This window comes from Rutidosis leptorrhynchoides, chromosome 2 (assembly GCF_046630445.1).
Source record: "Rutidosis leptorrhynchoides isolate AG116_Rl617_1_P2 chromosome 2, CSIRO_AGI_Rlap_v1, whole genome shotgun sequence".
In the NCBI taxonomy this organism is placed as follows: Eukaryota; Viridiplantae; Streptophyta; class Magnoliopsida; order Asterales; family Asteraceae; genus Rutidosis; species Rutidosis leptorrhynchoides.
Genome location: NC_092334.1, coordinates 608,421,234 through 608,441,314, shown reverse-complemented (window position 1 = coordinate 608,441,314; position 20,081 = coordinate 608,421,234). Strand labels below are relative to the sequence as shown.

At 33.5% G+C, this 20,081-nt stretch overlaps 2 protein-coding genes across 2 annotated transcripts; one reads left to right on the top strand and one right to left on the bottom strand.

Moving 5' to 3' along the window:
• Positions 1 to 640: 640 nt before the first annotated feature.
• On the top strand, positions 641 to 5,058 carry LOC139893454 (uncharacterized). The gene is made up of 6 exons (XM_071876616.1): positions 641 to 1,068; positions 1,873 to 1,981; positions 3,691 to 3,782; positions 3,872 to 4,130; positions 4,212 to 4,355; positions 4,781 to 5,058. The coding sequence occupies exons 1-6, from the start codon at positions 722 to 724 to the stop codon at positions 4,877 to 4,879; spliced, it is 1,050 nt and encodes a 349-aa protein (XP_071732717.1). The 5' UTR covers positions 641 to 721; the 3' UTR covers positions 4,880 to 5,058.
• A 1,216-nt stretch (positions 5,059 to 6,274) lies between these two features.
• On the bottom strand, positions 6,275 to 18,375 carry LOC139889993 (uncharacterized). The gene is made up of 14 exons (XM_071872901.1): positions 17,654 to 18,375; positions 17,148 to 17,224; positions 16,878 to 17,046; positions 16,190 to 16,278; positions 15,603 to 15,767; positions 15,436 to 15,513; positions 15,230 to 15,333; positions 14,766 to 14,861; positions 12,055 to 12,133; positions 11,802 to 11,858; positions 9,225 to 10,010; positions 8,533 to 8,794; positions 6,949 to 7,072; positions 6,275 to 6,703 (listed from the first exon to the last, which is right to left on the bottom strand). The coding sequence occupies exons 1-14, from the start codon at positions 18,204 to 18,206 to the stop codon at positions 6,610 to 6,612; spliced, it is 2,733 nt and encodes a 910-aa protein (XP_071729002.1). The 5' UTR covers positions 18,207 to 18,375; the 3' UTR covers positions 6,275 to 6,609.
• Between the last annotated feature and the right edge of the window lie 1,706 nt (positions 18,376 to 20,081).

Genomic DNA, 20,081 nt, shown 5'->3' with positions numbered 1-20,081 from the left:
CAAAGTATGTGGTCGGATTACTCGCCATCCTGGGTAGCCTGAACAAGGAAAATCTTCTACTTTTTACCTTTTACCTTTAGGATCAAAAGGTGTATGTTTGACAGAGACACCCCGACCCTGAGTTTTCTTTGGAAACCCATCAAACTCACCCCGAAAGAGTCGGATGCCGGAAAATTTTCTCCACCGGGTCCCCACACACGTGACAGGAGCAACATCATACAATTACCACAAGAGTTTTAAATTTTTGCTGCAAGTGAGGATTGAATCCGCGCCTTTTTAGGATCAAGCCAAACTTATTTTAATGAGACACCTTCCCTCACGAAGAGATTTAAATTGGTGACATCAACCCAAGCATCCCACGTAATGTGGGGATGAACTTGAAAATTAATTGTGTGTGCAAAGATTCGAACCCGCATCTCCCATGTGAAAATAATGCGTCAATCCACTACCCCCAACCACAAGTTCCTATTATTTTACATTATTATTGTTATCATTGTTGATCTAATTCAGTCAATATACACCAATAAGCTCCGGTTCCAATTAATCTATCAAACACTTATAAAGTAATAAATTCCAGCTTGTAACTTAAAAAATAAACTCCAGCTTCATTTATAAAATCCGATTCCAGCTAGTTATCTTAACAAATTTTTTCAACATTTTTAATCCGTTCTTATCATCGGTGTATTTCGTGTCTTCATTAAAAAAAATTTAAAAGAAAAAAATGGAAGCATTGATATGCAGGAAGCTGGGTGATCCAAGAATCCCACCAGATTCATCACAAAACTCACCGTTGACTTTCACAAAATCTCACCCAATCCCAACCCTTGATTCTCCAACTAGTGTCAGAGTTGAAATAAAGTCAACATGTTTGATGTTTGCATCATGGCTTCATGTGATGGGCAAATATCAAGAAAAATACCCGGTTCCTTTCATTCCGGGTTCCGATTATTCGGGTGTGGTTGAATCCGTTGGTTCGAAAGTTACCCGATTTAAAAAAGGGGATCGTGTTTGTTCCTTTGCTTACGTCGGTTCTTTCGCCCAATTTATCGTTGCCGAAGAAACCGAATTGTAAGTCTTTTTTCTTCTTCTTTTTTTTTTACCAAATTCATGTTTATTATTGATTATAATATTAAGGTTTACAAATTCCTTTTACCATTTTTTCCCTAAATAAGGTTGTTTACTTGTTAGTTTGAACTTATTATAGTGTGAGAAATTATAGTATTTCTCAAGATGAAATAAGGCTTGATTGATATTTCAAAGGGTAAATGTAGTCCCATGTCAGGTAAAATCAATTTTTTGTTTTTATTTTCTTTCTTTTTTGTGTTTGTGCCGGCTGAAAAAGATATCCTTAGGTGAAACCCCTTTGATTAGAATTTTAATTCCAACAGTTAGCTCGTCGTAGGTTGGAACTTTGCAGGACTAGTAATGGTAAGACGATGACCAACTTTCACTTTGACTTAATTTGACCGGTTTCAACCAAATAAATTCGACTTTCTAGATTGGATTATTGACAACTTTAACCGAATAAATCTGTCAAGTCGACTTTATCACGACTAGTTAGGAGTATTTTACAACCATGGTAAATGGATGAGCTAAGATCAGCTAACACTTGCGCAGGTTATAGCAAAAAAAATGAGTCTTTTTTTAACCTAGATTTTTGTGGTTTTACCGGGAATCCATGATCATTTTCCACCCTTTTCCTAGCCATTCATAAATGTTTACCAAACAAGGTTTAATGATTGGTGATGGTGTTAGATTCCTTTAAATTACTAGATTTTAAAAAAAAAGAAGGTTGAGAAACTGAAATAAGGAGTCGTGTAACTTATTTACGGCGTTTACCCTTTGTGGTAATTATGAGTTTTATTATTAAAGGTATGAAGTTCCTGAAGGGTGTGATCTGGTGGCTGCTGCTGCAATTCCACTTGCTTATGGTACAAGTTATGAGGCATTGCTTCAAAGAGCTAATCTTAAATCTGGTCAGGTACTATTATTCACTTTCATTGGTGTTCAATTTTCAGTTTTCTTGGTGTTTTTGTTATTAAAATGAGCATTTGATTTCGGGAAAAGTATATGAAAATGCATTGAACTTTCACCAAATTCTTATTGTATGCATTCAACTTTCAAATCTCCTATTGTATGCATTTAACTTTCTAAATTGTCCTATTATATGTATTTAACCTGTTATAATAGATAATCTTCTATTATATATTTACATTATTAGTCCCTCATGTTTGTAAATTCTAATTTCATTGGTCCCTTCATCATCATCATCCATTCATCTTCATCATCCATTCATCTTCATCTTTATCATTAATTCATCTTTTTGAAGCATAAACGCTCAGATTAGTTGAATCATTTAATTCCTGCATCAGAAAACCATGTCAAGCTCAAACGAATATATAGCGTATTTGGAAGCAAGTTCATGCGCAAACAATATATTATAGATTTCGTTTATCACCTTTTGTGAAGACTCGGTGTAAAAACACAACAGAAATATCAAAATCGAAGATGAACAGCGACGTCGGCATAGGATGAACACGAAGATCAATTTAAGAATCCATGACGTTTCTGATGATAACATCAATATGAAAGCTGCTTGTAATCATCCTTAGAGTGCTCGACAATCATTTTTAACACCCGAAACTCACAGATTTGTGTCAATTGATTCGTTGACCGAATGAAAACGAACTTTGACCTTGAGATCTGAAAATCTGTGATGTTTTTCTATTCGATTTGAGGTACTTATAGCTCAATCAAACATCAAGGAGCTCAGATCTACCATCAATTTGATCTGTAACAGAAAGTTCGAAGATTCAAGGTTTTAGTTTAAAAAAATGATGAACAGTTGCAAGAACATATCTCATATCTATGATTTCGGTTGTTTGATTTCGTTGAGTTGACGTTTAAAACAGATGCGGAAGATAATTCTGAAATAAATTTAGTTCGAGATTTGTAGTAAAACTCACAAACTGATGAGTTCAATTGGATTAAAATGATATTCTGCAATATGAAGTTCACGAACAAATTATGATTTTAACAAGTAACCATGCATAGAGGAAAGATATTTCAAGATTAAACTGTTTAAGCTGAAACTTTGGTACAAAGGAAAAAATTACACTTTGTTGCTCATCTTAAAGTGAATACTTCTCAAGAGCCGAGCGTTCGTATCAACTGCACAATAAATTAACATTGAACATCAAGGAAGCCTCATTTCAAAAAAAAAATATTATAACGAGAATGGTAGGAGTTATCTTGATGAAGATGATGGATGATGATGAAGGGACCAATGAAATTAGGATTTACAAACATGAGGGACCAATAATGTAAATTTCTAAAAATGAAATTTTGGTGACCTGAAAGGTTACCTATTATAGCAGGTTAAATACATACAATAGGACAATTTAGAAAGTTAAATGCATACAATAGGAGATTTGAAAGTTAGATGCATACAATAGAAATTTAGTGAAAGTTCAATGCATTTTCATATACTTTTCCCTTTGATTTAATATAAAGATAAAGATTGACATCAATTGGTTCCAATCAAATTTTTGTATCAGTAGATATTTCCAAACTTATACTTCCATAGGAAGAAAATAGCTTAAATCACTAACATTATTTTCTGTTGTAAATTTTTATAAATTTTTTTTTATTAAAAACTGTATAAAGGTGTGAAATTTATAAAAACTGCAGGTGTTGCTTGTTCTTGGTGCTGCTGGAGGGGTTGGTCTTGCAGCAGTTCAAATTGGAAAAATTTGTGGTGCAACTGTAATAGCCGTTGCAAGGTGTGTTTTACGTTAATAATGTAAAATCTATATATACTGCCCATGACGTTGACCAATTTTGTGCATTGACTACGTATTTGAACCCTTAGAGGAACTGCGAAAGTGGAGGTTTTAAAGTCGGAGGGTGTTGACCATGTTGTTGACTCGAGCAAAGAAGGTGTTATTGAAAGTGTTAAGGCATTCTTGAAAACAAGAAAGCTCAAAGGAGTTGATGTTTTGTATGATCCTGTTGGAGGCAAGCTTGCAAAAGATAGCTTGAAGTTGTTGAATTGGGGAGCACAGATTTTGATCATAGGGTTTGCGAGTGGCGAAATCCCTGTTATTCCTGTTAATATTGCTCTCGTTAAGGTAAAAGTATCACTCGACTATTGAATATAATGTTCTTGTTAGGTCTAAATTTATATTTCAAAATGTGTTTTTCTCCTGCAGAATTGGACGATTCATGGAATCTACTTTGGAAGATATGATGCAAGTAAACCAGGTGTACTTAAAGAGTCTTCTAAGGATCTGCTATCTTGGTTTGCAAGAGGTTTAATTACCATCCACATTTCTAAAACATATAAACTACATGAGGTATGAAGATTTCTTTTTATAGGTTAGCCGGAGTACTTACGCTTGATCAGTGTAATATGTACGAAGTAATTTAGCCCCCCCCCCCCCCAAAACCAAGTTTCAAGTTCCGCCACTGCAGGCGTGCGGTGGACCGGAATAGTAAAAAAAATGGAAAGATCTGATCCAACAAAGTCTAGCTTTAGGACTGGATGGTAAAGACTGAAAAGGTCGGTCCCTTTGCCAGATTGATCTTAAAGCCTGAAGGTCGAAACAAAACATCCTTTAATAATGCCAATAAGATGAGAGAACTTTGCTAACTAAAATAAGACTCAGTTAATTTGTGACAGTGACATTGAAAACATAGTGATAAACGTGGGACTGATATATCTGAACTTTTGTACAAATGGAAACTATTTTAATGCTCCTATTCTATATGTTGTTGGCAGGCCCACCTTGCATTTTCTGACATCATAGACCGAAAAGTAATTGGGAAGGTGATGATTATATTTGACGACTGCGAAAGGTTAACTTCATCGAAGCTTTAGGTTGATTGTCTGTATTGGTTACATATATGTATAAAATAGTTTATGTTATGGAATTAAAGCAAATTCTACATATATTAGCTCCTGATAAAACTAGTATATACCGCAGCTTTAGCATCGACAAAGATTCATTTTCAGATGTTGTATTGTTTGGTTTGTATTTTATTCATTATGCATTATTTGAAGCTTGGTTGAAAAGGTGAAAGGCGATCTGAGGCGCTAGAGACGCTCCTTGTACATTATAGCAATGGGATATTTCTTGTACATCACTCATGGAATTTTGATCGTAGACAATCAAATTGGTTGTTTGGAGAAGACTGTAGTGTACTTTAATAAACCAAGATCTACAGACATACTACAAATGCATTCTCAAAGCTGATTTATTGAACGAATCGTTTGCCCAATTTACACGAGCAGTGGTGGACCCAGAAATTTTTGCAGTGGGGGCGAATTTTTTTTTTTTTAAATGTAGGAATTGTTTTTTGGCAAAACATGGAGTTTTTGGAGAAAAATATAGAGTTTTTTGAGCAAAATTTGAAGATTTTTGGACAAAATACGAAAGTTTTGGGGCAAAATATGAATGTTTTGGGACAAAATATAAAGGATTTGGGGCAAAAATAAAAATTTCACCGGGGGCAAAATCGAAAAATAAAAAAAAATTGCACTAGAAATTGCAAATCTACTGGGGCGCGGGCGCCCCCCTCTGCCCCTACATAGGTCTGACCTTGTACACGAGTAGTTAATCATTATATCAACAATGCATTAGAATTATAGAACTTCACTAGAAAAAACTACGTTGTTAGTCTCTGACGTTTGTCTAATATTGCACATTGTCATTTATCTTTTTCTTCCATGCGGTTGATCATCAAAGTATTGAATATTATATCATTGGTCTATGACCATTAGTACGGTTGGTTTTACTAACAGTCCTCAGAGAGGGATCAACGACGTAACAAATAATATTTGTAGTCAACCGTGTAAAAAGAAAAGATAAATGGCAAATGTGTAATATGGAATAAACCTCAGGAGACCAACCACGTATTTTTTTTTTTTATTATTATTGTTTTTTTTTTTTTATATTATTATTGTTATTTTGTTAACAGGCATTTCAGGTATCAAATGACTAGCGATCATTAAATCATAATAAATTAAAAAACCTTGAGATTGTTATTATAGGATATGGCATCATACTAAACTTGATTTGGGTGCGACTTTGAGGACTAAGGTAGTAGCAAGTCGGTTCACTTTTTAACTGCTAGTATCAGTTCTATTAAGTTTGGGTTAGCACAATTAACTTATAACACAGCGTAGAGCCGACAAAACATACGAAAGATATGAAGTTGACGATATGTGTATAGCGTCAAAAAGTTCTACCAGCTCAGGCATTAATCTTTTCCCATTTGATAAGTAGATGTAAATATAACTCAAATGAAACACAATTTCCACCAATCAAATGCGCAGCAAAATGAATATACTCGCGTAAGTAGCACAAAATACACAATATTCACAATTCACGAACAATAACTTGCTGCGTATCAATAACCCAATTCCACCACAGAAGAAAAGACATGTTTGAACCCACTGCCTTTGGCTATTATAGTTATTATTATTACGTTTTTCTTTAGATTTACCGCGAATTAGTTATGTCAGATAACAGGTTGGAACCTGAAATCCTTATTCAGAAAGGCAAGTGCGCGATATTCACATGTTAAGGGAGTCCAGATTCTATGTTGTTATTTAGGCTTCAGTTCAGTTTTCAGGAAACGTACATACTCATGCTGCACCATCTCCCCTCCATTCACAGGATCAAATATGCACCTGTAGAAACTGATTACATCACAAGTCATCAGATATCAGAACATATTAAAGGTGGAAAAATCAAACGGCCGGCCGGGTTGAACAAAACACTTTTTGCATCAGTTTAGCATTTTTTTGTAGCCGTTTAGAAATTTCATTTATTTTTATTATATGGGTTTATCCATTTACATATACATGGGTCAACATGTCCAGCTCTGGAACAGATGCATCTACAATACAAAGCAATGTGAAGCTTCTTTTCAACTAGTGTATACCTTCCATCCATGCCGACAATAATGACTGTGTTCTGTGATCCAAATGCTGACATGTACTGGGTGCATTCAGGCAAGTGAAACCGAGCAAATGACCACTCTGAGCTAAAATATTTTGGCAAAACCCCTACAAATATTTTAAGAACAAGAGCATTAAAACAGATTATCAGTGTAAAATAAGTTTGAAGGGGTAGAAATCAAGTGACTGAATTCTCGAGTCACGTTAAAACATTAATATTACGTTGATATCCTTATTACTATTAGTATTACGTCAATATCTTTTCAAAACTAACATATATGTGCTTAATAATCAATAAGGCATTTTAATTGTTTATTTTATATTTATTATTAAATATTCAGCAGGGCTACAGAACTCCGAAAAAACTAGACGAGTACCCGGCAAGTACTCCGTAAAAAGTTCGGGCGGAGTACTCGGTTAAAACTCGGTCAATCCTCGGTCAACCCTTGGTCAACCCTCGGTCAAAGGGAATTTCTCGGGATTTAGACCAAAACTCGAGAATACATGGAAAATCGGCCAGTCAAAACTCGGTCAAAGGCAAACTTGGTCAACATCCAATTACTATCCAAGTAATCCCCGAGTTGCTGATTACTCCCTAAAAGTCCAGACCGAGTACCCCAGTAGTAATTTTTGCAACCTTGATATTTACTGACATGTATAAACATTAAGTTCATTATATCACGATCATATTATCTATATCTATTTGGACATGCACATGCATAATGATGTTTTGAAAGGATATTGGCTAAAATTAGATTACAGGGATATTGAAGTGATATCTATACTTACGAAGGATGAACTCTCCCAGGAATTAATGGTTCTTTAGTTTTGATCACATGAGATGATGATAGTTAATACTCTCGCCTTCCCACAAAAAGATAACGCCTTTCACATGAAAGTTTTCAAGTTTGAATGGCATTCTGCTTACAACTAAATCAATGCTATAACTTGAGACCATACAATTCCACTACTTAGTCATTATGGACGGGCACTTTAAACATTTGATCATTAGTCTACATTTCCTTGAAACTACATGTCAAGTAAAGCATGCCATTTTGCATTGATGAGTATTTTCAACATATGATGTACCCATCCTTGCTTATGCTAAGACTGACTAGTTAATCACATACTAGTATACTACTATGGTTTCAAAAATTTAATGACGTTGTAGATTCATGGGGCTTCACAAATTACAAAATCTAGTAAGCGATATGAATATTGCCACATCTTCTCGTGATGTGCTACTCAATTGTATTATTTCCTAATTCCCAAGTAAATTTTATGCCTGAGTGTCTGACTACCTAATTCCCAGATAACATATTTGAAAAATAATTTAGCATCATTGATTTTGATGATTCCACTATTTTATCTTGGAGAATATATATAGGTAACTAACATATTCACACTTCCTAATCTTTAAACTTTGTGAAAGTCACAGTTCCGTATTCCTGTTTCAATGGGGGCACTTTTCGGCTCAAAACCATCCACCAATTGAAAATACAAGGAAATAATGTTTATTTCCCTTCTCATTTATTATTATAAAGATGTACGCAGGTTTGATATATTACCTTTCATGAAAGATAGTGAAGAGCTAGGATTGGCACCAGCAGCACTTCGTGAAATGAGCCCATCAAGTGAAGATGAAGAATTCTGGTTCAATAGTGCTGGAGAATGGCTATCTGTGGACTGAGTCAATCGGTCCTCACTGACCACCCGCACTCTCAGACTAAATATGTGTACGGTACCTTTGTCGCTTGACACAGCCAACCATTGGACATTAGGAGAAAGCGAAATACCGTATATATCAGCTCTATCCATTCCTCTGCGTACCTACAACGACATATAGTTGGTAAAAAAATGATTTCAGCAGTATGCCTCTTTTTCTACCTTCATTGGTATCTGATATAGATATTTTCAACTAATAATGAGTTTATTTGGCTCGACTTTTTATCTCAAAGAAAGGATTCAAGAAAATAACATAAAAATGGCTAAATGGGTAACGGCTTAAAAGTCGCCTAACTTTTTTTATGCATATAACTTCCACAATAGTTTCTAATCATAAATTTTAGATTATTATTGTAACAGAATTATTTTGGTAATCATAACTAACAGTCAATTTTTATAAAGATAGTTTTAAATTGAACATAGAAATCGTTTACAGTCGGTCCAACCCTCCTGACCGTCCATCTTTTCAGCTCTAATACAAACACAAAGTTGAAAAAACATTAAATGAAGACACACATAACAAAATACAGAATACCTCTTGTAATTGAGTCCCATCCATTGTGTTAAAAATTCTTATCAATGTGCCCTTAGTGCTGGCAGTGGCGAGAAGAAGCCCGTCCATTGTCATGGTTAAGCATGCTATTCGAGAATCATGAGCATTTATCAACTTGGTCATATTTAGTCCAAAATGTTCAACCCTAACTTGTCCTCGTCGTAGACCTGGGCACGCTAATACAGATGTATTCACCTGGTGTGATAGATAACAAAGTCCTCTAGGATTTGAAAGGGTCTCTATCTGATGTAAAAGCCTCAGCTCCACAAAATTATAAACATATATCTTGTGTTCAAGAACAACAACAATACGATCACGTCTTAATTTGACTGCCCTAACATCAGACCTAAATGAAAATTCACCAATGCATCGGCTTTGATGATCATCCCAAATTATTACTTTATTTGGAGGATACTGTGTATTAGCTTTGCCACCAACAAGGGCTATAATGTTGCTTTTGAAAAGCATCTCGATTATGCCAAATCCGCCACTTTTGAGATCACGCCTAAAGGTTTCTTGAAAAGGATCACAGTTGTATATGCGAAAACCATGATTTGTACCAGCAGAAAAGCAACTATAATCCTGGTTCCAATACAATGATAGTAAATCTATTTCACTCTCATCAATATCAAGTTTAGAACTGTCAGACGGATCATATAAAGAATCCATTGGGGGCTCAAATGATGCAAACTCTGATTGTTGAAATCCTCCTTGAGACGTTGAATAAGCCAGACTCATAGGGGACAAAACAGCTGACACTAAAGCAACCTAAATCTGTAGATAGTTCAATAAACATGATTCACATTTAGTACAAGGATGACCGTTTTTAATCAACTCAATACAAAAAATCAGGAACAGAGAGACTTCAAAGCCAAAGCAAAGGCATTCATCAATAATAATAATACTAATACTAATTATAATTAATAATAATAATAATAATAATAATAATAATAATAATAATAATAATAATAATAAATAAATAAATAAATAAATAAAAATTCATTGTCCCAGTTTCCAGGAATTAATCAAGTTGAAACAACTATAGCACGAAGCAATAGATATCAAGTCGGATTGCGCAAGAAACATACATTACAAGATCAGTCAAAAACAATCCAGTGATGTATGCGTAAATTTTTTTGCTACAACTTGTGTCGAATAATGATCCTCAAGAATCTACATTTTAAAAAATTACTGATTACATTCTCCACATGTATACATCATCTCATGGATGATTTAAGACACTTATATTGGGAATATATATAAATATAGATAATACATTATTAATAACATATGTAAATCTCATGCAAAGAAAGCCTTCTTAATTTTGTTTTTCACCAGTTATAGCAAGCCATTTACTGATTAATAGGTTTATAAATAAGGTAACCAGATACACCAATACAATTAAGCATACGAAACCATTAATCTGATGAGCCTGAGCATAAATAAAACAACACACATGTATATATCTTTCACAATGAGAATAATAGAGCCTATTTTCAAAATATCATTAGTTTAATTTGCTAGAAACAGTATTCAATACTTATTCAACAATATATTCAATCAAACATTTATTTTCTATAATATAAATTAAATATATATAATCAAAATACTAATAGCGAGAGAGCTATAACAAATCGAAACTCTTATAAATTAAAAAACCTTACAATTTCATGACTCTGTCGCAGAATCCTCTAGAAAATTATCGTCTACGCTTACCTGCAAAATTCACATTATATAATCCACAAAGTGTAAATGAAGCAAAGCGTGGAAATTAAACGATATAAACAAACAGCAAAGCCCTAGAAATAACAATTTAGCATAAATGTAAGCAAATGACATTTAATCAAGTTTAAATCACGATCGAATACTGTACCATCGGTCAATTGGTCAAAGTTGAGCGCGATTGTGGATGAAATCGATTGAAAACTTAACAAGTGATTGTTTTCTTGTTGTGCAGAAGTAAAATAGAGATCAGATCGAAGATATAGTGAATTTAATTATAAAAATGTACTGAGTTTTCATTTTTTTTTTTTTTTTTAATTTGTTCGTGTTTGCGACGCGTGCAATTCGTGATTGGAGAATGAAGACGACCTATTACAAATTTTACGAGAACGAGCAAATGAAAAGGTAAAACCGAACAATTTGTAAAATTTGCACTCAAAACTCATTAATACGTGCTTAAAATAATTTCTGTTAAATAAATACAGATTTACGAGTATGGGGATGATGCGGTTCAGTGTGTGAGCTTGTGGGTCGAGGTTTGCAGTTGCAGATTTCAGTTCAGGTGAGGATCTTTTTTAGGATTCGGTGATCACATTGGCGGTTACCACACGGAAGCATTAGCTTCTTGTCATTGATTGGGTTGGTTGTTTCGGGGTTTGCCCGGGTTTTGTAATTGATTGTTTATGGGGAGTTTTTTTTTTTTGGCAAATAAAACGAAAACTTTATAGACTATCTTAAACTCCAAAAAGAGACAAGAAAACCGAGATACAAAAAGGAGCACCGCATCAAGTCTCGAGAATAGAAAACAAACCTAAACATACGACCCGAAACACTAACTAAAGCCGAGTCATAACGTGTAGAAACCATAACACAAAAACAAAGACATAAACGAACCTAGAATTACACCAAACAATGAAACAAACAAGAATCAAATCACGTGCCCTCTTCCGCATTCGCCTTGAACGTAAAAGCAGACTCGATTCTAACCTCGTCCGAATTAAAGCATCCATTCCTAAATTCGTCAAAAAAAACAAACACCCTCTAGCTCTTCTCCCGTCCCCGCTTCAATTCGCGTTCCCTTTACACTTACGAACGTGTGATCCCCATTTGCATCCTCGGTATCGTCTTCATCACCCGAATCATGCAAACAAAAACCACCACCCTTTAACCTTTAGTCAAATATTTTAATTAAATTTTTTAAATAAATTATCATTTATTTTATCATTTATCATTTATTTTAATTAAATTTAGTCAAATATTTGTTAAACATATTAAATTCAATAAAAGTTACTATAAAACATTAATTGCCAGACGGATAAAGTAAAAATTGTTCTTTGGGTGTGTTTGGATGAAAGTAGCTGGAGCTGAAGCGTGTAGCTGGAGTTGGAGCTTATGAGATAGAGCTGGAGCTGGAGCTTATTATTTTTTATAAGTGTTTGGTAAACTAGCTGGAGCTTATTTTTCAGTTCATAAGCTCTACTTTTTTTCATAAGCTACTAAAAGTAGCTTATTTTTACAGAGCTTATGATTTTCATAAGCTCTACTTTTTTTTCTCTACCAAACGAAGCTTATGACTTGGAGCTTATTAAAATCATAAGCTCAAACTCCTATAAGCTCCCATAAGCTCCAACAAGCTCGTCATCCAAACACACCCTTTATATATTTATTTTTATAGGAAAAAAAGTTAACCACCCTAAAGACTTATTATGACTGTCCTTAAGTGGATAAACTCTTATACAAAACGTCTTATTCTATTTTAACATATGATTTGAAATATAAGAATAAATTTTTGAAAATTATGTAGAGTTTAGTATTTTACTTTTAAGTTTTTGAATATCATTAAGGTTTATCCTCTTATAATATTTTTAATCTAACCCGTTTTGTTAATAAATCAATTGTGGTCACCATCATTATGTTTAAGTTTTTAAATACCAATAAAGTGGTAATCTTTTTATTCAACATTTTTCAAATACAACAAACTAAAACAAAAATATCATCTAAATGGTCGGATTGTTGCAATGTATAATAGTTTTATGATGATAGACCGTTGTTACTTTGTTTTAGTGTCCATATGACATATAATTAAGGTTTAGTGTCCATAACTAATTTATTATGGTTATGCTTGCTAGGTTTTTCGAAGATGAGTCACGAGGCATTTTTGGTTGTGTCTGATGTTAGGGAAAACCATCCAAAGATAGAACAATGGTTGGGGTCCTGACAATTTTGCAAGAGGTTTCGGGTCCAAATCTTGTAGTGGTCAGAGATGAGTTGGAAACAGCCAAAGAATATTCCTGATAGGCTGCTTACCATAGAGTATGTAGTCGGATTATCTGCCATCTGAAATATCCCGATTAGAGAAAACCTTAAAACTTTCTGATATTAGGGGAATTCAATTGTTGCGATTCTCAAGATTATAAGGTTTGGCATTGCTCGAGTCGATGTTACAAAAGTTACAATGGTTGGTTTGAGTTGCTATAATATCTTGGTTCAATGTATTTTGTTTGTTGTGGGTTTGAGTTGCTGTAATATATTTTTCGATCTAATTTAATTTAATTTCTGTTTTTCCGCAAAAAGATCATAATTAAATAATTTACCACCTTTTTCTATGTTAACAATATATTTATTAGACTATTACGTAAGTCTACTTGCAATGTATTCGACTATTACGTAATTCTATATTCTTGCAATGTATTTGACTATTACGGAAGTCTATATTCTTGCAATGTATTTGACTATCGCGTAAGTCTATATTCTTAACGATGATACGCTAAGTAAGCTATATATCTGAAAATGATTATGATTTCATCTACTATTACTTGTATACTTTCGTAAACCATGTATTAAGTAATGTATCACGTTTACTTAGAGAAAGTAATCATTTTTATTAAAGAACCCAACATCTCAAATTTCTGTGAATGACTCGTTTTAGTAGTCATGAAACATGGTAACTAACAATGGCAGAGTTTGAACGTAATTGTTGTAGGCGCCAAATATTGTCTAATGGTTGATATGTTTTTAACACAAAAAAAAAAAAAAAAATTGTTTTTTTATGACAAAATTGTATATTTTCTACACATTTTAGATGACAATATCAGTAGTAATAATTGTACATCATCTAAGTTAACTTTTTAAACTATAGTTTTAGATTCATGTCAAGTTAAAAATACTCAAAAGATATGGAAGATTGAAGTTAATTGTATATCATTACACGGACTCTGATTTAATTGATTCAAAAATTTAAACGTCTGTAACTCAAATAGTTACAAATCCCAGTACTCATTGAAAAATTTTGAGAGGCGAGGGCCCCCATCCTGACCTAATAAAGCTCCGTCCCTACCAACGAACCCGTGATATACCTAGTAAATCAAAGAGAGGATACAGGAAAAAAATAGTAATAAAAAATAAACATAATATAGATAGAAACCACCACATGAAGCCAGTACCAAACAGGCAAATCTTAAAGGCGCATTTTATGTATATAATAATGATACAATTAACTTTCTTAGACCAAAACTTGTGACATAGTTTAACCCTCCATCAACCATATATCAAGAAGAAGTTTGTTATAACTTGGGTGTGTTAGTCCCAGCATTAATATCAACAGAATGCATGAACACGGTTTCTCATGTACAATGTGTATAAAGGCGTAAAAGGCTAGTTTAAAGCTCAAGGCTACTATAACTTTACGGGAAAAGAATTATCAGGACCCTGTTACTGTGATCCTGGTTATAAGTTGGGTATTCGATGATTGGGGCAAGGATCAGAACTGAAATAAATACGGAACCGCACATTTAGAAAAACTGGAAGAAGAGGCTTGTGGATCCATCGCTGAATGAGCGTAAATCTGCTGGTTTCACTACAGCTCTGCATAATGGGCACGTTCTTTCTCTATCAAACCTGAAAAAAAAGGGGCCCCAATAGGTCAAATAATTTAATACTCGTTATCATATGACTAGACTGGTTTAGGTTGTGTTTTATGTCAGACGGGTCGAACAAAATTAACGTAGCAATAAATTACTTATCTTTTCAAACCTTAATTACCCATTACCCAACCCACGTATCTTGCCACCTCGAGATTTCAAGTCATCATAAGTAACCAGCTTCAAAGGTCAAGTTAACATGACGTATTTTCCATTATTATTCTTATAAAATAAGCTTGTTACAGTTACGAGTCTACAAACCTCCTGCTTGTTTTTTATTAAAGGTATTTTAAGGCATACAAGTTCCTTATACGATAAGAAAAACATTCAAATATAGAATCTAACCATTCCGAAACACAATCTTCGCAGAAAATGTGTTTGCATCGCAACAAAACTGGAGCTTGCATCTTTTCTTGGCAAATAGCACACAAGTCTCCTGCTTCAATTACCTGCTAGATAAAATGTTTTTAAATTATAAATACAACATGAATATACAGATACACAACATAATATCATCCAAAGTAACTAATGACATCATTATGACATTATACCTGTTCTGGTGTTGCATATATTCCATAATGGACATCCTTTCGTGATAAGGCCTTCAATGCAGTCCACAGAGATCGAACCTGTGAGCGAGAGGACATTTGTGAGTTAACTCTTAATCATATAATATTCAAAAGATACATAAACGCAATGCTTATAAAACAGTAAATACCTTCTCAACTAATGACGTAAGCTTAAAAGTCAGATATAATCCCGTAGTCAAAGAAGAAAAGAGGGTCCCGTACTCTTTGTTCAGGAAAAAACGATACCAGACTGGAGCAGGCAAGAATGCACGGTATAACAGTATCGCATACTCAACCAGGGTCAGCATCTGACCCTAAAATATCAAATGTCCTGTCAGAATTTACTATAAAAATGTTTGGAATTCAAACATCACACAACATTAGATGTGGCAAATGAGTGAATTTTGGGTATAATTTAGTTTGGGTCGGAATAGGTATTTTGGAAACGTAACGACTCAATCAAGTTAGGTTGGCTGGAAATGAGTTTTGTCCCAAAAATAAAGTAGTTTTATAAAAATATAGTGTGTAAGATATATTGTTAATTGAAGTTCTTAGATGAATTAAATGAGCACTAATATAACACTTTGGATCTCTATCGATCCATTTTGCTTGTTTTCATTTGAGGTGGACCTTTTGCTACATAATAAATAAAACATGGCTCATCAACTTATTCGTTAAATTCACTTAAATTTATATACACCGGCAATAAGGAGGCGATTGCAAATATGTCACGTACCTGCCTACGGAAATTATGGCCCTTGCCATTCCTATAATACATAAGCAATACCAGCTTAAAAGCCATTGCTGCCTGCCGCACCATTGAATCTGCATGTAATAGAACTAGTAAAACACGATAGACATTGAGGCATATTGATCTAAAATACTTTCTGTGCTAAAAACAACTTTGTGTGAATTAAAACAAAGCAACAATAATAATAGAAAAAGGTATAATTGCTTTCTCAAATTATAATACATGGCGTCTCTATATAAATTAACAATCATTTTTTGTGAAATTGCTACAAAGACTGCAGAAATACGAATGAATGAGTGGACTTAAAGATACTTCGAACATAAATAGCCCTTTTGTAAAATTAAAAAAAAAAAAAAAAATCAAAAACATTTTTGTAAAATAGTTTTGCTTTAGCAATTTGTCAATTTGATGTTCCACTATCAGCTAGAGGTAGCAATTTTGAAAATTATCCAATGGTTGAAGTGATTTATGTTTCATTTCTAATGGCTAAGCTAAAAAAAGCTTAAAATTGATGAAAACTGGCCTAGAGGTATTTCAAATGCACAATACATCCTGAATAATTTTATTCAAGAGTTATATTCTATCTAAGTTAAGATATACAATGCTGGTACTCATATATCTGCAAATAAAATCAGTTGGTTTGAGAAATTAATCAGTCTAAATAAATTCATACCATTGACAATGATGGTGAATATAGCATGCCAAAATGGTGGTATCGATCTTGGCGGAACCATGAACAACGGATAACAAAGATCGTCATTTTGGTACCACCAGTAAACTCCAATCACATGCAGCACAAAAACTATATAATAACCAGCAAGAACAGACAGCTTTCTCTCACCCTGCAGCATACATTGATCATTAAGGTCAATGAAGACGATGTTAAAATACTGGGATTTTAAGCAATTAACGGCAACATTGTGTCGTGGAAGTGTCGTTATACCTTTAAAGCTCTCTGCTTTCGAAGAATATCATTCGATTTGTACATAAAAGCAGTTACATAAATCGTGACAAAGAAACCTGCATATGAAAATGAAATAAACCAATTAAAACGAATCTTCTCAGGCTCTATATCCAAAAGGTAAAGAACTAATATATCTGGATCAACATCATTGCTTATAGAATAGCCATAATACAATGGCACTATTGATTTGATCAACACAAATTCTTAGGTTTGTAATTGTTGCCTCGTTTGAAAAATAGGCAAAATATTCATTGAATCTTACAATTCAATCGGGCCTACTCCAAAACCAAACTTACAAGATCACTTTTTGAGGCATAAATCCTCTAACTATGGTCGTGAACTAGCAACAGATTGCATTCTGAATTGTGTGCTACTCAGTTTAAGTTCATAACAACCAAGTATCACAAACACAAGAACGGTTATAACATCCACTAATTATCATATATATGCAAATGAATAAAAAAAAATAGTCAACTCTTGAATACCTTGCAAATGCTGCCGAATGAAAACAATCAACAACAGTAACGAAAACGGAAGAATCTGCTCAACCCACCTCGAAACCTGTTGCATATCATACCGTTGTTGAGACGATGAATCACTACGACTCCCATTTTCACCATGTCCTGCATCTACATCACTAGAATCCGCCATCTCTCGACCACCATCGCCACCGCTACCCACCGCCCGTTCACCATTATCAACGCCATGTTCTCCTCCCTCAGTATCCGCATCATCAATTATCCTAATAGAAACCTCCCTATTTTCACCACCATTACTACTCGTAACCGTATCAGACTCACTTAAAACACTATGATTGTTTATCAAGCTCTCTGATTCATGATACTCGTTATTCGACTGAGATCGAAGAACACCTGAATATTCTAACACAGTAGTTACTGGTGCTTGTAAGAACCGAATAACCGGAAACGAAGAAGTACTACTGTTGATCCTAGGGTTTGATGAAACTAAATTGGCTAAATTATTACTTACAAATGTATCTGAATTCGTTGTATCAATACTCACACTTGTTGTTTCCATTAATTGATGAGAGAACGCGCACAATTTCAGACAAAAACCCTAAAAACAAGATAATTAAGACAAAGGAAAAATGAAGTCAAACGACCGATATATACGTAATTGTGTATGTATATGTGAATTGAGCTGAATCAGTCATTAAAGAGATGTGGTGAACAGGAGTTGGGGAAGAATTATAGGTTTTCTGGTGGAAGAAGGTTGAATAATTCAACTGAAATTTGAATTAATAATTAATAATTAATAATTAATAATTAATTGAATTGACTTGAATAATTATATTATTATTATTGTTATTATATTATTATTATTATTATTATTATTATTATTATTATTATTATTATTATTATATTTTATTATGTTATATATTATATTATTTTAACCCTTATATACTAAAACTCATGCCTAATTGTGTAGTTTCAATTCATTTTGATTGTAGCTTTGAGTTTGTTTTCACACTACAATCGGTTCCTCAAATTCGATTCAATTTACACAACAGCCTCTTAAGTTTACACTTTTCCAGGGATAGAAAGTGTAAACATATAATTTTATAATTAAAATAAAATAAAATAATTCCCCCAAATTTATAACGGGCTCTATCTTCTCGTTCGGTGCGAGTTAAATTTTTCCGAGACCACCGTTCAACTCGAAAAAGTCTCACCAACCCAACGGGACTAACTATATGCGAAACGGACACTTTTTAAAAAACGCTTAACACAACGATAGCCCGTATCTTTCTGTTCGCCGCAAGTTAAAAGACATCTAAACGGCGCTTAAGACATAGGCCGTTCCCCCCTGTAAATACACAACGCTACGTTAAATATGAATACACAGGCCAAAAGCCCCCGCCGCATCGCGCGGGCCAGATCCGGACTAGTTATATTCTATTATACATTATTATTAACATTAACACACTTATATATATATATATATATATATATATATATATATATATATATATATATATATATATATATATATATATATATATATATATATATATATATATATATATATATATATATATATATATATATATAGGGGCAGGTTCAAACGAGAACCACAAAAAGAACGAGAACTGCGAGAACTCTTTAATTACATGGTTTATATGCATTTATATTCAAGAAATTGCATATAAGTGTTATCTAATGTTCATATCATTGGCAAAGAAATGTTCACAACCACAAATTAAATGTTCAGTTGTTAAGTATATGAAATGTTCGCATGTTACACAAACACATATGCACATGTGAACGAGAAATTATATATTGAATTATATATATATATATATATATATATATATATATATATATATATATATATATATATATATATATATATATATATATATATATATAACTCATGCCTAATTGTGTGGTTTCAATTTATTTTGATTGTAGCTTTGAGTTTGTTTTCACACTACAATCGGTTCCTCAAATTCGATTCAATTTACACAACAGCCCCTCAAGTTTACACTTTTTCAGGGGTAGAAAGTGTAAATATATAATTTTATTAAAATAAAATAAAATAAAATAATTCCCCCAAATTTATAACGGGCTCTATCTTCTCGCTCGGTGCGAGTTAAATTTTTCCGAGACTACCGTTCAACTCGAGAAAGTCTCACCAACCCAACGGGACTAACTATACGCGAAACAGACACTTTTTAAAAAACGCTTAACACAACGATAGCCCGTATCTTTCTGTTCGCCACAAGTTAAAATTTTCCGACAGCACTGTTACACTCGAAAAATTTTTATGAACAAAACGAAACAAACTACGTTCGAAACGGACACTTTTTAAAAAACGCTTAAGACAAAGACATCTAAACGGCGCTTAAGACATGGGCCGTTTCCCCCCTGTAAATACACAGCGCTACGTTAA

What these genes read in the sequence shown, in the direction of transcription:
- LOC139889993 (XM_071872901.1), bottom strand. Translation starts at nt 18,206, where the DNA reads ATGGAAACAACAAGTGTGAGTATTGATACAACGAATTCAGATACATTT. An exon ending in TTACGTCATTAGTTGAGAAG is followed by an intron (nt 15,514 to 15,602) that starts GTATTTACTGTT and finishes TCTCGCTCACAG; the next exon opens with GTTCGATCTCTGTGGACTGC. An exon ending in CACGTTATGACTCGGCTTTA is followed by an intron (nt 10,011 to 11,801) that starts GTTAGTGTTTCG and finishes CTACAGATTTAG; the next exon opens with GTTGCTTTAGTGTCAGCTGT.
- LOC139893454 (XM_071876616.1), top strand. Translation starts at nt 722, where the DNA reads ATGGAAGCATTGATATGCAGGAAGCTGGGTGATCCAAGAATCCCACCA. An exon ending in GTTGCCGAAGAAACCGAATT is followed by an intron (nt 1,069 to 1,872) that starts GTAAGTCTTTTT and finishes TTATTATTAAAG; the next exon opens with GTATGAAGTTCCTGAAGGGT. An exon ending in ACTGTAATAGCCGTTGCAAG is followed by an intron (nt 3,783 to 3,871) that starts GTGTGTTTTACG and finishes TTGAACCCTTAG; the next exon opens with AGGAACTGCGAAAGTGGAGG.